Source organism: Hemitrygon akajei, chromosome 7 (genome assembly GCF_048418815.1).
Source record: "Hemitrygon akajei chromosome 7, sHemAka1.3, whole genome shotgun sequence".
In the NCBI taxonomy this organism is placed as follows: domain Eukaryota; kingdom Metazoa; phylum Chordata; class Chondrichthyes; order Myliobatiformes; family Dasyatidae; genus Hemitrygon; species Hemitrygon akajei.
The window spans coordinates 175572502-175586254 of NC_133130.1; the positions used below are offsets into that span (position 1 = coordinate 175572502).

General features: G+C 43.4%; 1 protein-coding gene across 4 annotated transcripts in view; it reads right to left on the bottom strand.

Moving 5' to 3' along the window:
* LOC140731197 (carboxyl-terminal PDZ ligand of neuronal nitric oxide synthase protein) overlaps positions 1 to 13753 on the bottom strand; it is a 137592-nt gene that overhangs the window by 63091 nt on the left and 60748 nt on the right. Inside the window, exon 1 of one of the 4 annotated variants that reach the window (XM_073052653.1) lies at positions 6371 to 6478. The exons of the other annotated variants lie outside the window; for them this stretch is intronic. Coding sequence (XP_072908754.1) covers positions 6371 to 6430 — 60 coding nt within the window. The 5' untranslated portion in view covers positions 6431 to 6478. Of the gene's footprint in view, positions 1 to 6370; positions 6479 to 13753 lie in introns of those variants that run through there. 4 annotated transcript variants of the gene reach the window in all.

A 13753-nucleotide genomic window follows, 5' to 3' on the forward strand; every position in this document is an offset into this window, starting at 1 on the left:
GCCACAACTGGATTTCCCTTCCCTACTCACCCTGTAGAGCATTTGACCTTAGCTACTCCCTAAGTAAAAGACTTGCCTCTTGCTACTTTTGGCCAGCTGCCTTCAATCGGTGTCCTCTTGTTCTTGAGCCCTCTGCCACTGGAAACAATCTCTCCATCTTCCATTTCAAGTCAAGTCAAGTTCAACATGTAACTGTATATATGCACACTGTCAAACAAGACAACGTTTCTCCGAACCAGGGTGTAAAGCTCAGTAGTACATACAACACACAATCACTTAGTAAGAATTAAATCTACAAATCAATTACGTATAGATAAACAAAGTAATGTGCACAAACTAAATATTGCAGGGTACAGTACAAATTATCTGGTGACACTTCCAGTGTGCTGTGGCAGGAAGTTCAGAAGCCTAATGGCCTGAGGGAAGAAGCTGTTTCCCATCCTGGCCATTCTTGTCTTTATGCATCATTCTCTTGTTTAATGGCAGAATGTCAAAGAGGATGCCCATTATGAATTTTTCTTTACTATTTATTCTTTTTATTTAGAGATACAGAAAAGTAACAGGCCCTACCGGTCCAACAAGCCCACATCTGGATCTCAGTACAAAATGCCAAACAACCCTTTGCCACTGTGGCTGCTGTTCAACCAGCTGAGTTCCTCCAGCCAATTGTTATTTCTTTGTTCCTCATTCTAGCATCAGCAGTCACAATATGTCCCCTTTGTTCCAAGGAGAACAATCCCATTTGCTCCAATCTATCCAGAGAACTAAAGCTCCTTATCCTAGAATGATTTTCGTAAATCTCTTTTGCATCCTCTCCGAAGCATTCTAGCCTCGCAAATGTTCATTTGTGGCTCAGAATCAGGTTTAAAAATGCTGTGAAATGTGTTGTTTTGCACCAGCAGTACAGTGCAAAGCATAAAAATTACTGTTGGTTATAATTATAATTGCATAGCAGTTGGCGCAACACTTTACAACACCAGTGATCACCGACTGAGTTTCAATTTCCACCACCGTCTGTAAAACATTTGCACGTTCTCCCCATGGTTGCGTGCATTTCCTCTGAGTGCTCCAGGTTCCTCCCACATACAAAAGACATATAGATTAGGAATAAGGTTAGGAAATGGAAGTGTGGCAGCACTGGCAGGCTGCCCCCAGCACATCCTTGGACAGTATCAGTCACTGATGCAAAAGGCACATTTCACTGTATATTAACTTACCCACACCACCCTATTACAGCCATGTGACAAATTAACCTTTACGCCTTTAGAATGTGGAGGAAACTGGAGCTCCAAACAAAACCCACGCAGTCATGGGGAGAACGTACTTGGACAGTGGCGGGAATTGAACCTGGCTTACTGGCGCCATGATAATGTTATGCTAACTGCTAAATGATAACCTTGCTGCCTCAAATATGCTTTGATGTGAATTGTCCAATAAAGTTAATCTTTACAGGAAGGTAACATTTAACTCCTGAAAAATGCCTCATTTCTACTGGTAGGAAAGTTGATCTACCATCAACGTATCACCTCTGGAACCAAAGAAGCCCATGCATTTGACCATTGTTATAACCCCATTAAGAATGTTTACCGTGCCATCCCACACCCACACTTTGTACAGTCCAATATCATGGTTATATTTCTACTCCCTGAGTACTGAATAGGCAGAGACTGAAGACCACAGAATCAATAGTGAGGACTAAAAAGGTATGGTCAAGGGAGGTGGAGGAGTGTTTACAGGACTGGTTTGTGTTAGTGGACTGGACAATCATCAGGGATTCTTCTTCAAATCAGAATGAATACCCTGTAATTGTCACTAACTTTATCAAGACAAGTGTGGATGAGTATGTGCCTTCAAGAACATATCAGATAGACCCAAACCAAAAGCCATAGGTGAAGCAGGAGATTCACAGTCTGCTGAGGACTAAATCTGTGGCATTCAAGACCAGTGATCCAGAGATATACAGGAAGTCCAGGTACAACCTACAGAAGGATACTTTTAGGACGAGAAAACAATTCTGATTGAGGTGAAAGATGGAATCAGATGCACGTTAGCTCTGGCAGGGTTTGCAGGCCATTCATATGGAGAAAAAGCTGATTCTGACAATATGTCTGTGATCTTACAATTAATATGGTTACTGGTATTATATTTCACTCTGGGTTAGTCCACCCATCCCCAGATAACAATTCTGTTCTGGTGTTTCGTCATCCTCTACTACTTCCCTTCATATGGTTATCTTTCCAATGAATGACAAATACAGGATTAGGTCAAAGGGCACCCACTCTTTGACAGAGATGGAACTCATTGCTTTCTCCCTTGGGTCATGTACTTCAGCAAGATTAGCCCTGTGTGGGTGTAATGTTGCTGCCAGCTGTTCACAACGTAACCGGTCTTTTGGATTCTGTAATATTTCAGAGGTTTTACTTCCTATAACTTGGACAAGTCTGTCCTCAGTCACAACCTTCAAAGTTCTTCCAAAGTCACTCAAAGACAACAAGCCCCAACTGAACAGTCCGAACAAACTTGCAATCTGTAAAGAATTTTCACTGTTGGGATTCCGCGCAACAAGTAAAAACCTCATTTCTGAAGTGGTTCTTAATCTGATCAACCATTCTAGTTAGCCCCCACACACCCCCTATTACCCCCTCAACTGCACTGTAAAGACTTTAAACTAATTTTTATAATGCTGTTTGCATTGTATATCCAAGCTGATGTTTATGCACATTTTATTCCATATCTATACTTTAATGTCTAACTTTAAATAATTCTTTATTTTATATAATTGCTGAACGCTGTTTTTGTTGCATGTCTCACCAAAACTCCACAGCAAATGTGATGGTGAATAAAGTTGATCATTGATCCTTGCAGCAGCCAATTATCCACATTTCCAACTCCCCCAAACAGCGGTGGGAAAGTTAATTAGTTATTGTTCTTACTTTTAAAACTCAGAACAGGGACATCCATCCCGCTGGTTCCAAGTACAGCAACCATATCAATCTCATTCTCCTCTCTTTATTCCTCTGTACTCCTACAGCTTGTTCTCTCTCCTCTGCACATCAAGGTCAATTTATTGTCAAAGTGTGTATATGTTACCACCTTAAACCAGAGGGGCAATGCATAAAAATTAACTATAAATTACAATAAGATAAACATATTTTTAAAATTAGATTAGTAGTGCAAAAAGAGAACCAAAAAATAGTGAGGTAGTGTTCATGGATTCATGGATCATTCAGGAATCTGATGGGGGAGGGGAAGAAGCTCCTCCTAAAAAATTGAGTGTGCATCTTCAGGCTTCTGTGCCTCCTCCCTGATGGTAGCAATGAGAAGAGGGCATGTCCAGGGCGATGGGGATCCTCAGTGATGGATGCCGCCTTTTTGAACATCACCCTCCCATCGTGCTGATGAGGTCACCCATATCTGCCAGCAGACTTCCTTCTGCTCAGGGATGGAGTTGATTATCCTTGGATCGATTCGGTTTTGCTTTGTGACATATGTCAGCTTTGGAGAAAGTCCAAGGAGAGTTTTCCCACCCTCGCCTTACTAAAGAAAGAATGGCAGATATACCAAGCCAAGTTTGAACCCACAAAATCCCAGAGGAACTCAGCAGGTCAGGCAGCATTTACGCAGAGGGGCAAACAGTCAATGTTGCAGGCCGAGACCCTTCATCAGGGCCTGGATGCTAGAAATCTTGAGCACACACACAAAATCCTGGATGAACTCAGCAGATCAGGCAGCATCTATAGAAAGGAACAAGCAGCCAATATTTCGGGATGAGACCCTTCATCAGGACCTGTATGCTGGAAATCTTGAGCAACACACACAATATGACTCAGTGGTTAAGAAGGCATACGGTGCATTGACCTTCATCAATCGTGGGATTGAGTTTAGGAACTGAGAGGTAATGTTGCAGCTATATAGGACCCTGGTCAGACCCCACTTGGAGTACTGTGCTCAATTCTGGTCGCCTCACTATAGGAAGGATGTGGAAACCATAGAAAGGCTGCAGAGGAGATTTACAATGATGTTGCCTGGATTGGGGAGCATGCCTTATGAGAATAGGTTGAGTGAACTCAGCCTTTTCTCCTTGGAGCGACGGAGGATGAGAGGTGACCCAATAGAGGTGTATAAGATGATGAAAGGCATTGATCATGTGGCTAGTCAGAGGCTTTTTCCCAGGGCTGAAATGGCTAGCACAAGAGGGCACAGTTTTAAGGTGCTTGGAATTAGGTGTAGAGATGTATTTTTACGCAGAGAGTGGTGAGTGCGTGGAATAGGCTGCTGGCAACAGCTGTGCAGGCGGATGCAATAGGGTCTTTTAAGAGACTCCTAGATAGGTACATGGAACTTAGAAAAATAGAGGGCGATGTGTAACCCTAGGTAATTTCTAAGATAGGGACATGTTCGGCACAGCTTTGTGGGCCAAAGGGCCTGTATTGTGCTGTAGGTTTTCTATGTTTTTATATGCTGGGAAACTCAGCAGGTCAGGCAGCATCTATGGAGGAGAGTGAACAGTCAACACTTCGGTTTAGATCCTGATGAAGGGTCTCATCCTGAAACATCCACTGTTCATTTCCCTCCATAGATGCTGCCTGCTGACTTCCTTCAGTAGCACGTGTGTGTGTGTTGATTATGAATGAACTACACCACTTTTTGTTCCTGCTTCTGTAAATGGCATGATGATATGGAACCTCCCACAGAGAGTTCAGCATGAAGTGACTTGCCTCACCTAATCCAGAAATATCTTTGCACAACCTGTGAAACTTCCTTTGAGAATAATAAACACAAGAGATTTTGCAGACGCTGGAAATCCTGAGCAACGCACACAAAATGCAGGAAGAACTCAGCAAATCAGGTAGCATCAATGGAGAGGAATAAACAATCGCGTTTTCAGGGTGAGACCTTTCATTAGGACGTCACTAGGGTGACACAGGAGCATAGTGGTTAGCATGATGCTATTGAAGCGCCAGGATTCTGCCGCTGTCTGTGAGGAGTTTGTACGTTCTCCCCGTAATTGCATGGGTTTCCTCCAGGTGCTCCAGTTTCCTCCCATATTCCAAAGAGGTACAAGTCAGGTGGTTCATTGGTCACATGGGTGTAATTGAGCGGCGTGGGCTCATTGGGTTGGAACAGCCTGTTTCTGTGCTATATCGATCAATAAAAGAAGGAATAAATAAATAAATTGACAAATCAATAAATCAAAGTTCAATGTAAATTTTATCATCAAAGTACATATGTTTCACCAGACAACCAGAGATTCATCTTCTTTTGGGCATACTCAGTAAATTTATAGAACAGTAACTATTACAGAATCAATGTAAGACCACCAAACTAGGGCATTCAACCAGAGTGCAGAAGATAACAAACTGTGCAAATAATTAATCACTTAATTAATTAATTAATACGCAAGCAATAAATATTGAGAACATGAGATGAAGAGTCCCTGAAAGTGAGCCCATAGGCTGTGGGAACATTTCTGTGATGGGGCAAATGAACTCGAGTGATGATGGTTGAGGGGTAATAACTGTTCCTGAACGTGATGGTGTGAGTCCTGAGGCTCCTGTACTTTCTGCCTGATGGAGGCAACGAGAAGACAGCATGTTCTGGGTGGTGGGAATCCCTGATGCTGGATGCTGCTTTCCTATGACAGAAATCAATGGAAAAAAACAGAAGGGAAAGGAAAAAGAGAATGAGAAGGAGGAAAAGAAGAAATAAACAGGCAAAAAAAGCACAAATAGAAACTATAGATACATCGAAAGATAAATAAACAGCCCTATGACTGCGGTGAATGTTGCAGGTTTGACCTTTGATGTACCATGAGCTGACCATCTTAAGCAAAAGTACTGTCTTTACACCAGCTAAGGGCTTATAGCTTTGGCAGGAGGGGTTGGAAATGGGCTAATGTCCTAAATATTCACTCAAACAGTCTTGGCACCTTGAAGAAGTGATAGGAGATAAACAGCAGTGTACTGCATTAAATGTAGCTCAGGAGCACAAAGCACTTGGAAAGCATGCAGGGACTGCTTTGAATTGATAAATACAAAACTATAGAAGTCATAGATATCTTAACTTTACAAAATAATTTCACACCCTGTATAATTTATGCAATAGTTCAAGTATTCAAAAGGATTAATAATAAGGCACTTCACATTCCAGAACAGATCTTGTGATTGTTTCGAAAGCTAAGCTGTTTTTATCTAAAGTGCAAAAGGTCACAAATACAAGCTAACAGCCTCTTCCATTATTAACAACACTAATTAAATGCTTAATAGAGGGAAGCGTTTAGTTTTTGTCGGACTATTATTTTCCATCTGGGTTGAAGCAAGCAGAACTTAACTGAAGGCACAGGAGGTAGAGCCTGCCGTCAGAAACACACCAGACTTGAAGAGGAGAAAGGCAGCAAGATTCCATAACTGTGATCAGGAAGAAGGCACATCAGTAGCTCGACCTCACTTGGAGATTGAAAAGATTTGGTAGGTCACTAAAGACTCAAGCCAATTTCTACAGATGTACGGTGGAGAGCATTCTGACTGGTTGCCAAACCATCTGGTATGGAGTCTCCAAGGCACAGGATTGCACTAGGCTGCAGAGGGTTGTAAACTTAACCAGCTCTCTCATGGTCACAACCCTCCCTGCCATCAAGGGCACCTTCAAGAGATGATGCCTGAAAAAAGTAGTATCCATCATTTAAGACCCTCAAGCATCCTGAGCACGGCCTCTTCACATTTCTACCATCGGACAGGAAGTACAGAAGCCTAAAGACAAGACCCACACTCAGTGTCTTAGGAACAGCCTCTTCCCTTTGCCATAAACCCATGAACACTACCTCATTATTCATTTTATGTCAGCACTGCACTGCTGCCACAAACCAACAAATTTCATGACATATCTCAGAATCAACACCTGCCCAAGGAAGATCCTGGACCCAGCGCAATTTGTCTATTGCCACAATAGGTCTACATCAGACAAGATCTCAATGGCTGCCCACACAGCCTTGGATCACCTGGACAATACAACTACCTATGTCAGGATGCTGTTTATTGACTATAGCTCAGCATTTAACACCATCGTTCCTACAGTCCTGATCGAAAAGCTACAGAACTCTGGCCTCTGTACCTTCCTCTGAACTGGATCCTTGACTTCCCAACCGGAAGACCACAATCTGTGTGGATTGGAAATAACATCTCCACCTTACTGACAATTAACACTGGTGCTCCACAGAGGTGTGTGTGTAGCTCACAGCTCTACTCTCTCTACACTCATGACTGTGAGTTCAATACCATCCATAAATCAGCTGATGATACAACAGCTGATGATTGTCGGCAGAATTTCGGACAGTGACGAAAGGGCGTACAGGAGCAAGATATACTAGTTAGTTGAGTGGTGCCACAGCAACAACCTTGCACGCAACATCAGCAAGATCAAAGAGCTGACTGTGGACTTTAGGAAGGATAAGATGAGGAAACACAAACCAATCATCATAGAGGGATCAGAAGTGGAGAGAGTGAGCGCTTTCAAGTCCCTAGGTGGGGAGAGGAGAGAGGGAGGGGGGGGAGAGAGGGGAGAGAGAGAGAGAGGGGAGAGAGGGGAGAGAGGGGAGAGAGGGGAGAGAGGGGAGAGAGGGGAGAGAGGGGAGAGAGGGGAGAGAGGGGAGAGAGGGGAGAGAGGGGAGAGAGGGGAGAGAGGGGAGAGAGGGGAGAGAGGGGAGAGAGGGGAGAGAGGGGAGAGAGGGGAGAGAGGGGAGAGAGGGGAGAGAGGAGAGAGAGAGAGAGAGAGAGAGAGAGAGAGGAGAGAGAGGAGAGAGAGATATAGACCTAACCTGAAGGCAACATATTGCTGCAGCTATAAAGAAGGCAAGATAATGGCTATATTTCATTAGGAGTTTGAGGAGATTTGGGTTGTCAACTAAAACACTTGAAAACTTCTACAGATGTACCGTAGAGAGCATTCTGACTGGCTGCATCACCATCTGGTATTGGGGGGAGGGGGGCTACTGCACAAAACGCAGAAATTTGTAAAATTAGTCAGTTCTATCATGGGTACCAGTCTCTGTAGTATCCAAGATATCTTCAAGGGGTGGTGACTTAGGAAGATGGTGTCCGTCACTAAGGATCCCCATTACCCAGGACATGCCCTCTTCACACTGTTGCGGCCGGGAAGTAGGTACAGAAGCCTGAAGGTGCACACTCAGCAATTCAGGACCAGCTTCTTCCCCTCTGCTATCCAGTTTCTAAATGGGCATTGAACCCATGAACACTACCTCAATACTTCTTTTATTTCTGTTCTTTTGCACTACTTTTAACTTAACTATTTAATAGACATATATATTTAATATATATTTAATGTTTTGGCGCGTGGCCAAATGGTTAAGGCATTCATCTAGTTATCTGAAGGTCGCTAGTTCGAGCCTTGGCTGAGGCTGCGTGTGGTGTCCTTGAGCAAGGCACTTAACCACACATTGCTCTGCGACGACACTGGTGCCAAGCTGTATGGATACTAATGCCCTTCCCTTGGACAACATCGGTGGCGTGGAAAGGGGAGACTTACAGCTTGGGCAACTGCCGGTCTTCCATAAAAAAAAACCTTGCCCTAGCATGCGCCCTGGAAACTTTCCAAGGTGCAATTCCATGGTCTATTGAGACTAACGGAGGCCTACATATATTTAATGTAACTTAAAGTTTTTTCTCTGTATTTATTTATCATGTATTTCATTGTACTGCTGCTATAAAGTTAACAAATTTCACAACATATGCAGGTGATATTAAATCTGATTCTGACTCTTGATTCAGTGACACAGCAGGCAGTGTTACTGCCTCATGGTTTCAACGACTTGGGTTCAGTCTGGACCTGCTATCTGTTGGAGAGTGAATGTTCTCTGTGTCCATGCAGGTTTTCTCAAGGCGCTCGGATTCCTGCCCACATCCCAAAGACGTGCTGCTTGATAGGATAATTGGGCACTGTAAATTACCTCTAGTATTAACGGGGCACAGTTTAAAGTTCAAAGTAAATTTATTATAAAGGTACATATATGTCACCATATACAACTCTGAGATTCATTTTCTTGTGAGAATACTCAATAATTCTATAGAATAATAACCATCATAGAATCAATACAAGACCGCCCAACTAGTGTGTTCAACCAGAGTGCAGAAGACAACTGTGCAAATACAAAACAAAAACTAGTAGTAATAAATAAATAAATAATCAATAATTATTAAGAACATGAGGTGAAGAGTCCTTGAAAGTGAATCCACTGCTTGTGCTAACATGTCACTATTGGGGCAAGAGAAGTTGAGTGAAGTTATTCGCCTTTTGTTCAAAAGCCTGATGGTTGAGGGGTTACAACAGCTTGTGAACCCGGTGGTGTGAGCCCTGAGGCTCCTGGACCTTCTGAGTGGAGTTGATGGATATGGGAGAGAGAAATCAGTGTAGGAATTGGATAGGATTGGACTGAGAAGGCAAAAAGGCCTCCTCCCAAGTTTTAATAAACCAGGAGAAGAGTGTGAAACTATCTGACATCAGCTGGGCTCTGAGATAAGAAAAATAACAAAGACTGGATTCAGCCTGAGGAAAACAAGGAGATCTACACTTTGAAAATGCTTGAAAAAGAACTCTCGTCGCCGAGAATTGGAATCAGGACTGACAACAGAATGTGGTGATGTGTGTTGGGAAGTGGGACTGGGTATTTCAAATCCGAGCAGAGTGAGGCAGGGCTTGCATCTCTGCAGACTTAAATAAAAACAAAATACCCACCGTTGTCTGGAAGGAGTTTGGACATTGTCTCTGTGACTGCGTGGGTTTACTCCGGGTGCTCCAGTTTCCTCCCACAGTTCAAAGAAGTACCAATTGGTAAGTTAATCGGTCATTATAAATTGTTCTGTGATTAGGCTGGGATTAAAATGGGTGGTGTAGCTCGAAGGCCCAGAGGGCTTATTCCACGCTGTATATCAATAAAATAAAATAAATACAGTAAAAGCAAGCGATACTCAGCAGGTCAATCAGCATCCAAATACACTTTGTCTACTGAAATATGCAAAGCAATCAGGAGTTAGTCATTCAGATCTGCTCTCACTCAATATAATCACAACTGAGCCTCCAACTCAATACTGAGTTGCTGATGCCAGTGTCCAGTAATCTACCAACTTCTTTCTTAAATATGCTCAGTGACTTGGCCTCAGCCCTCAGTGGGAGATAATTCCATCAGTTTGCCACCTTTTGAGTGAAGAGATTTTCCCTCATCTCCGTCCTAAAAATCTTACCCCAAATATCCTGAGATTTGCGGTTCCTTGTTCAAGATCCCCCACTTCAAAGATGAATGCCAAATATTAGTTTTCTAAACTGTTAGCTGTACCTGAATAAGGAACCTGAATCTTTATTTTCAGTGACAAGTGTATAATGACACACAGTTCACTCTGGCACATCGACATTTTCCTAACTCACACCATTGAAATAATACTCACCCCACGGCTTTCCCTACCAGAGGATAGCTTCAATATTTATCCATATTGTACTGCATCTGAGTGATCTTTGCAGTAAAATATAGCCTGTTGGTTCTGAGCACTGGCTTTCATCTCTCCAGCACTCTGGTGTGTCTAGATACACTAAAACAGGACACACTATTAAACTTTCCACTGTCCACTGGAGGACTCTATTCTGCTAATTTAGGATCTAACCAGCAGCAGTTCAGAAAGAGAAGCAGCCAGCTTTGTAAATATACCCACCTTAAATAAAAATCCTGTCAAAGAACATAAGGCAGCTGACCTTAGCAGCACCAGCTCAAAGAAGGCTCCATCCCAGTGAGACAATAAACTAGAGGTGATAAGACAGAGAATGCAGCAAATCATCCACATTATTATTTCTGCACAACTGGAGTCTTAAACAGGAAAACAAAATGGTCATTCCACCTTCCGAGCCTACTCTGCCATCCAGTGATCCACAACCTCATCACTGACTATCTGATCCTGATTTCCTTTGACTCTGTGTCCATCGATCTCAGTACAAGTTGTACTCAACATCTTGGGCATCAAACATTCTAATGATTTCCTAACTCTTCATTTCAGTTCATTGGTAGTTTGCTACAGCACCAGCAGGGTAGGTTCAAGTTTAAGTTCAAGTTTAATTAACATTAAGCCATAAATGAATACCCATGAATTCAGCCAAATGAAACAGCATTACTTCAGGGTTCAAGGTACAAAACACTGTGCCAAGATTCATGCACAGCACAAAGCACATATAAGATATCAGTAAAATACAATCACACAAAAGATATAGTCCAAGACCCCGAGTTCATGAAAGTTGCAGCAGTCTGCAATCAAACACAATAAAGTCCATCTTCTTTATCTTCTGCAGCGAACACTGGGGAGCAGCAGACTCCAGCTTGGACGTCGTGTCACACCCCCTCCCCTAAACACCCACCTTCCCCTTCACCTGGTTTCACCTATCACCTGCCAGCTTGAGCTCCTTTCCCACACCCACCATCCGATTCTGGCTTCTTCCCGCTTCCTTTCCAGACCTGATCAAGGGTCTCGGCCTGAAACATAGACTGTTTATTGCTCTCCAGAGATTCTGCCTGCCCTGCTGAGTTACTCCCATATTTTGTGTGTGCTGCTCTGGATTTCCATCATCTCCAGAATCGCTAGTGTTTATAATAGATTTCACGTCTGAGGCTGCATTGTCGGAGGACAGCCAACGTCTGTCGGTTTTAAAGATCCAAACAACTCCCACTTTGTGTTGGCTGAAGCACTGCTGTCAGTTCTGACAAAGGGCAACAGACCCTATGGGCTTTCTCTTACATGAGTGGATCAATGACGCTAACAAAATACTTCAAGAAGTCTTCTTCTCTTCCCACAGATGCCGTCTGACCTACAGACCCCTTTAACACCCGAATATAAATAAATCGATTTACCGTGACAAGTATCATGAGGGCTTTATACTTCTCAACAGTTTGAAGGATTTTCTAATTTATCGGTTGTAAAATGTTTCCTCTGGCAAGGAATCAAATGCAAGGATAATGCCCTGGGGAGACAATGAGGGTTCAAGTACCCCATTGATAAGGAAGCTCATACAGGTTGTAACATGGGCTGCCCCTTTCTCAAGTGATGGACTCATCATGGGTACAGTCCTCCCCACCATCAAAGACATCTGCATGAGATGATGCCACAGGAAGGCAACATCTATCCTTAAGGACATAAGAGGTACTGCAGATGCTGGAAATCTACAGCAACACGCACAATGTGCTAGAGGAGCACAGCAGGTCAGGCTGTATCTGTGGATGGGAATAAACGGTCGAAATTTTGGGTCGAGACCCTTCATTGGGACTGCAAAGAAATGGCGAAGAGGTCAGAATCTACCCCCACTGCCTGGGCTATGCCCTCTTCTCATTGCTGCCATCTAGCAGGAGGCACAAGCACCTGAAGACCTGCACCTCAGGGTTCAGCATCAGCTACTTCCCGACTGCCATCAGTCAAAATCAAAGTCAAAGTAAAATTTATTATCATAGCACATAAACATTACCATCCTCCGGCAGCCTCAAGCAAAAGGGAGGGGAAATAAAGTCCTGACCTATTCAACCCTTCCCCATTATTTAGGTCCTCAAGCCCCAGCAATAAGAAGTCAATTAAAAAGTACCACAGAATATTGAGGGATGCACAAGAGGTGTAGATGCGGTCACTTTTCCAGGGACAATAACTGTGTCAGAGGTCACTGAGTATGCAAGGCCATTAGTGCAAATTAGTCACTCATTTATCATATCCAGGAGCAGCCCTGAGGCATCCAGGCTGTGAATCACTTTGAATCATCTCAGACATGTGAGATATGACATCTGTGTGAACAAACAAAAATTATATTGCAGGCTCACTCGGTGTAGCCACTGAACAGTTGTCGGGTGCAGTGAGGTGATGGGTGGCGGGGAGCCTGATTATTCCACGAGCACCACAAACAGAGAGACTGAGTGTCTGAGAGGTTCTAAACACCAGACAGAAGCTCATGCATCACTACCACAGCCGAGGACAGACTCACTATGATTAATAAGGCAGTTTTCAGGCGCAGCAGGAGAAGACACTTCACCATTCCGCACATCTACAAGGAACGCAGAGCTCAGCAAGGAAACGCAAGAGGAAATAGGGATCAGGAGACACGGGATGTTGGAATCCTTCCTAGTTGAGGAATCACACCTACACTGAAATTACCTCAATACCATTAAAACCTCATAGGGCAACTGTAAACTTTGCAAAACCCTCCATCCTCTCAAAGGATTGTGTGGGGGAGCACACACCCCCATATTAGGACCTACAAGTAGAAGAACGAACTTCTAAGAGAAACACAGGGAAGATGGTACCACCACCTAACACGAGAAGTGTTCAATTTTACTCTCTCTAATGTCGTAGGAAAGCAGTACCCATCATCAGATGTCCTCATCACCCAGGCCATGCTCTTTTCTCGCTGCTGCCACCAGATAGGAAGTACACGAGCCTTAGAGCTCACACCACCAGGTTCACGAACACTCACTATGCCACAACCACCAGGCTGTTGAACAAAAGAGGATAACTACACTCACTCGCCCATCCATTGAGATGTTTCCACAACCAATGATCTCACTTTAAAGATTCTTTATCTTGTTATTTCATGTTCCTATTATTTATTGCTATCTATTTATACAGCAATAAATCTGTGCCGGGTTGAGCATCGAGCTAGCCACTTGACCTCGTTAAAAAAAAAACAAGGGTCGAGTCAGGAACGTTCATACCGTGACCCGGTTAAT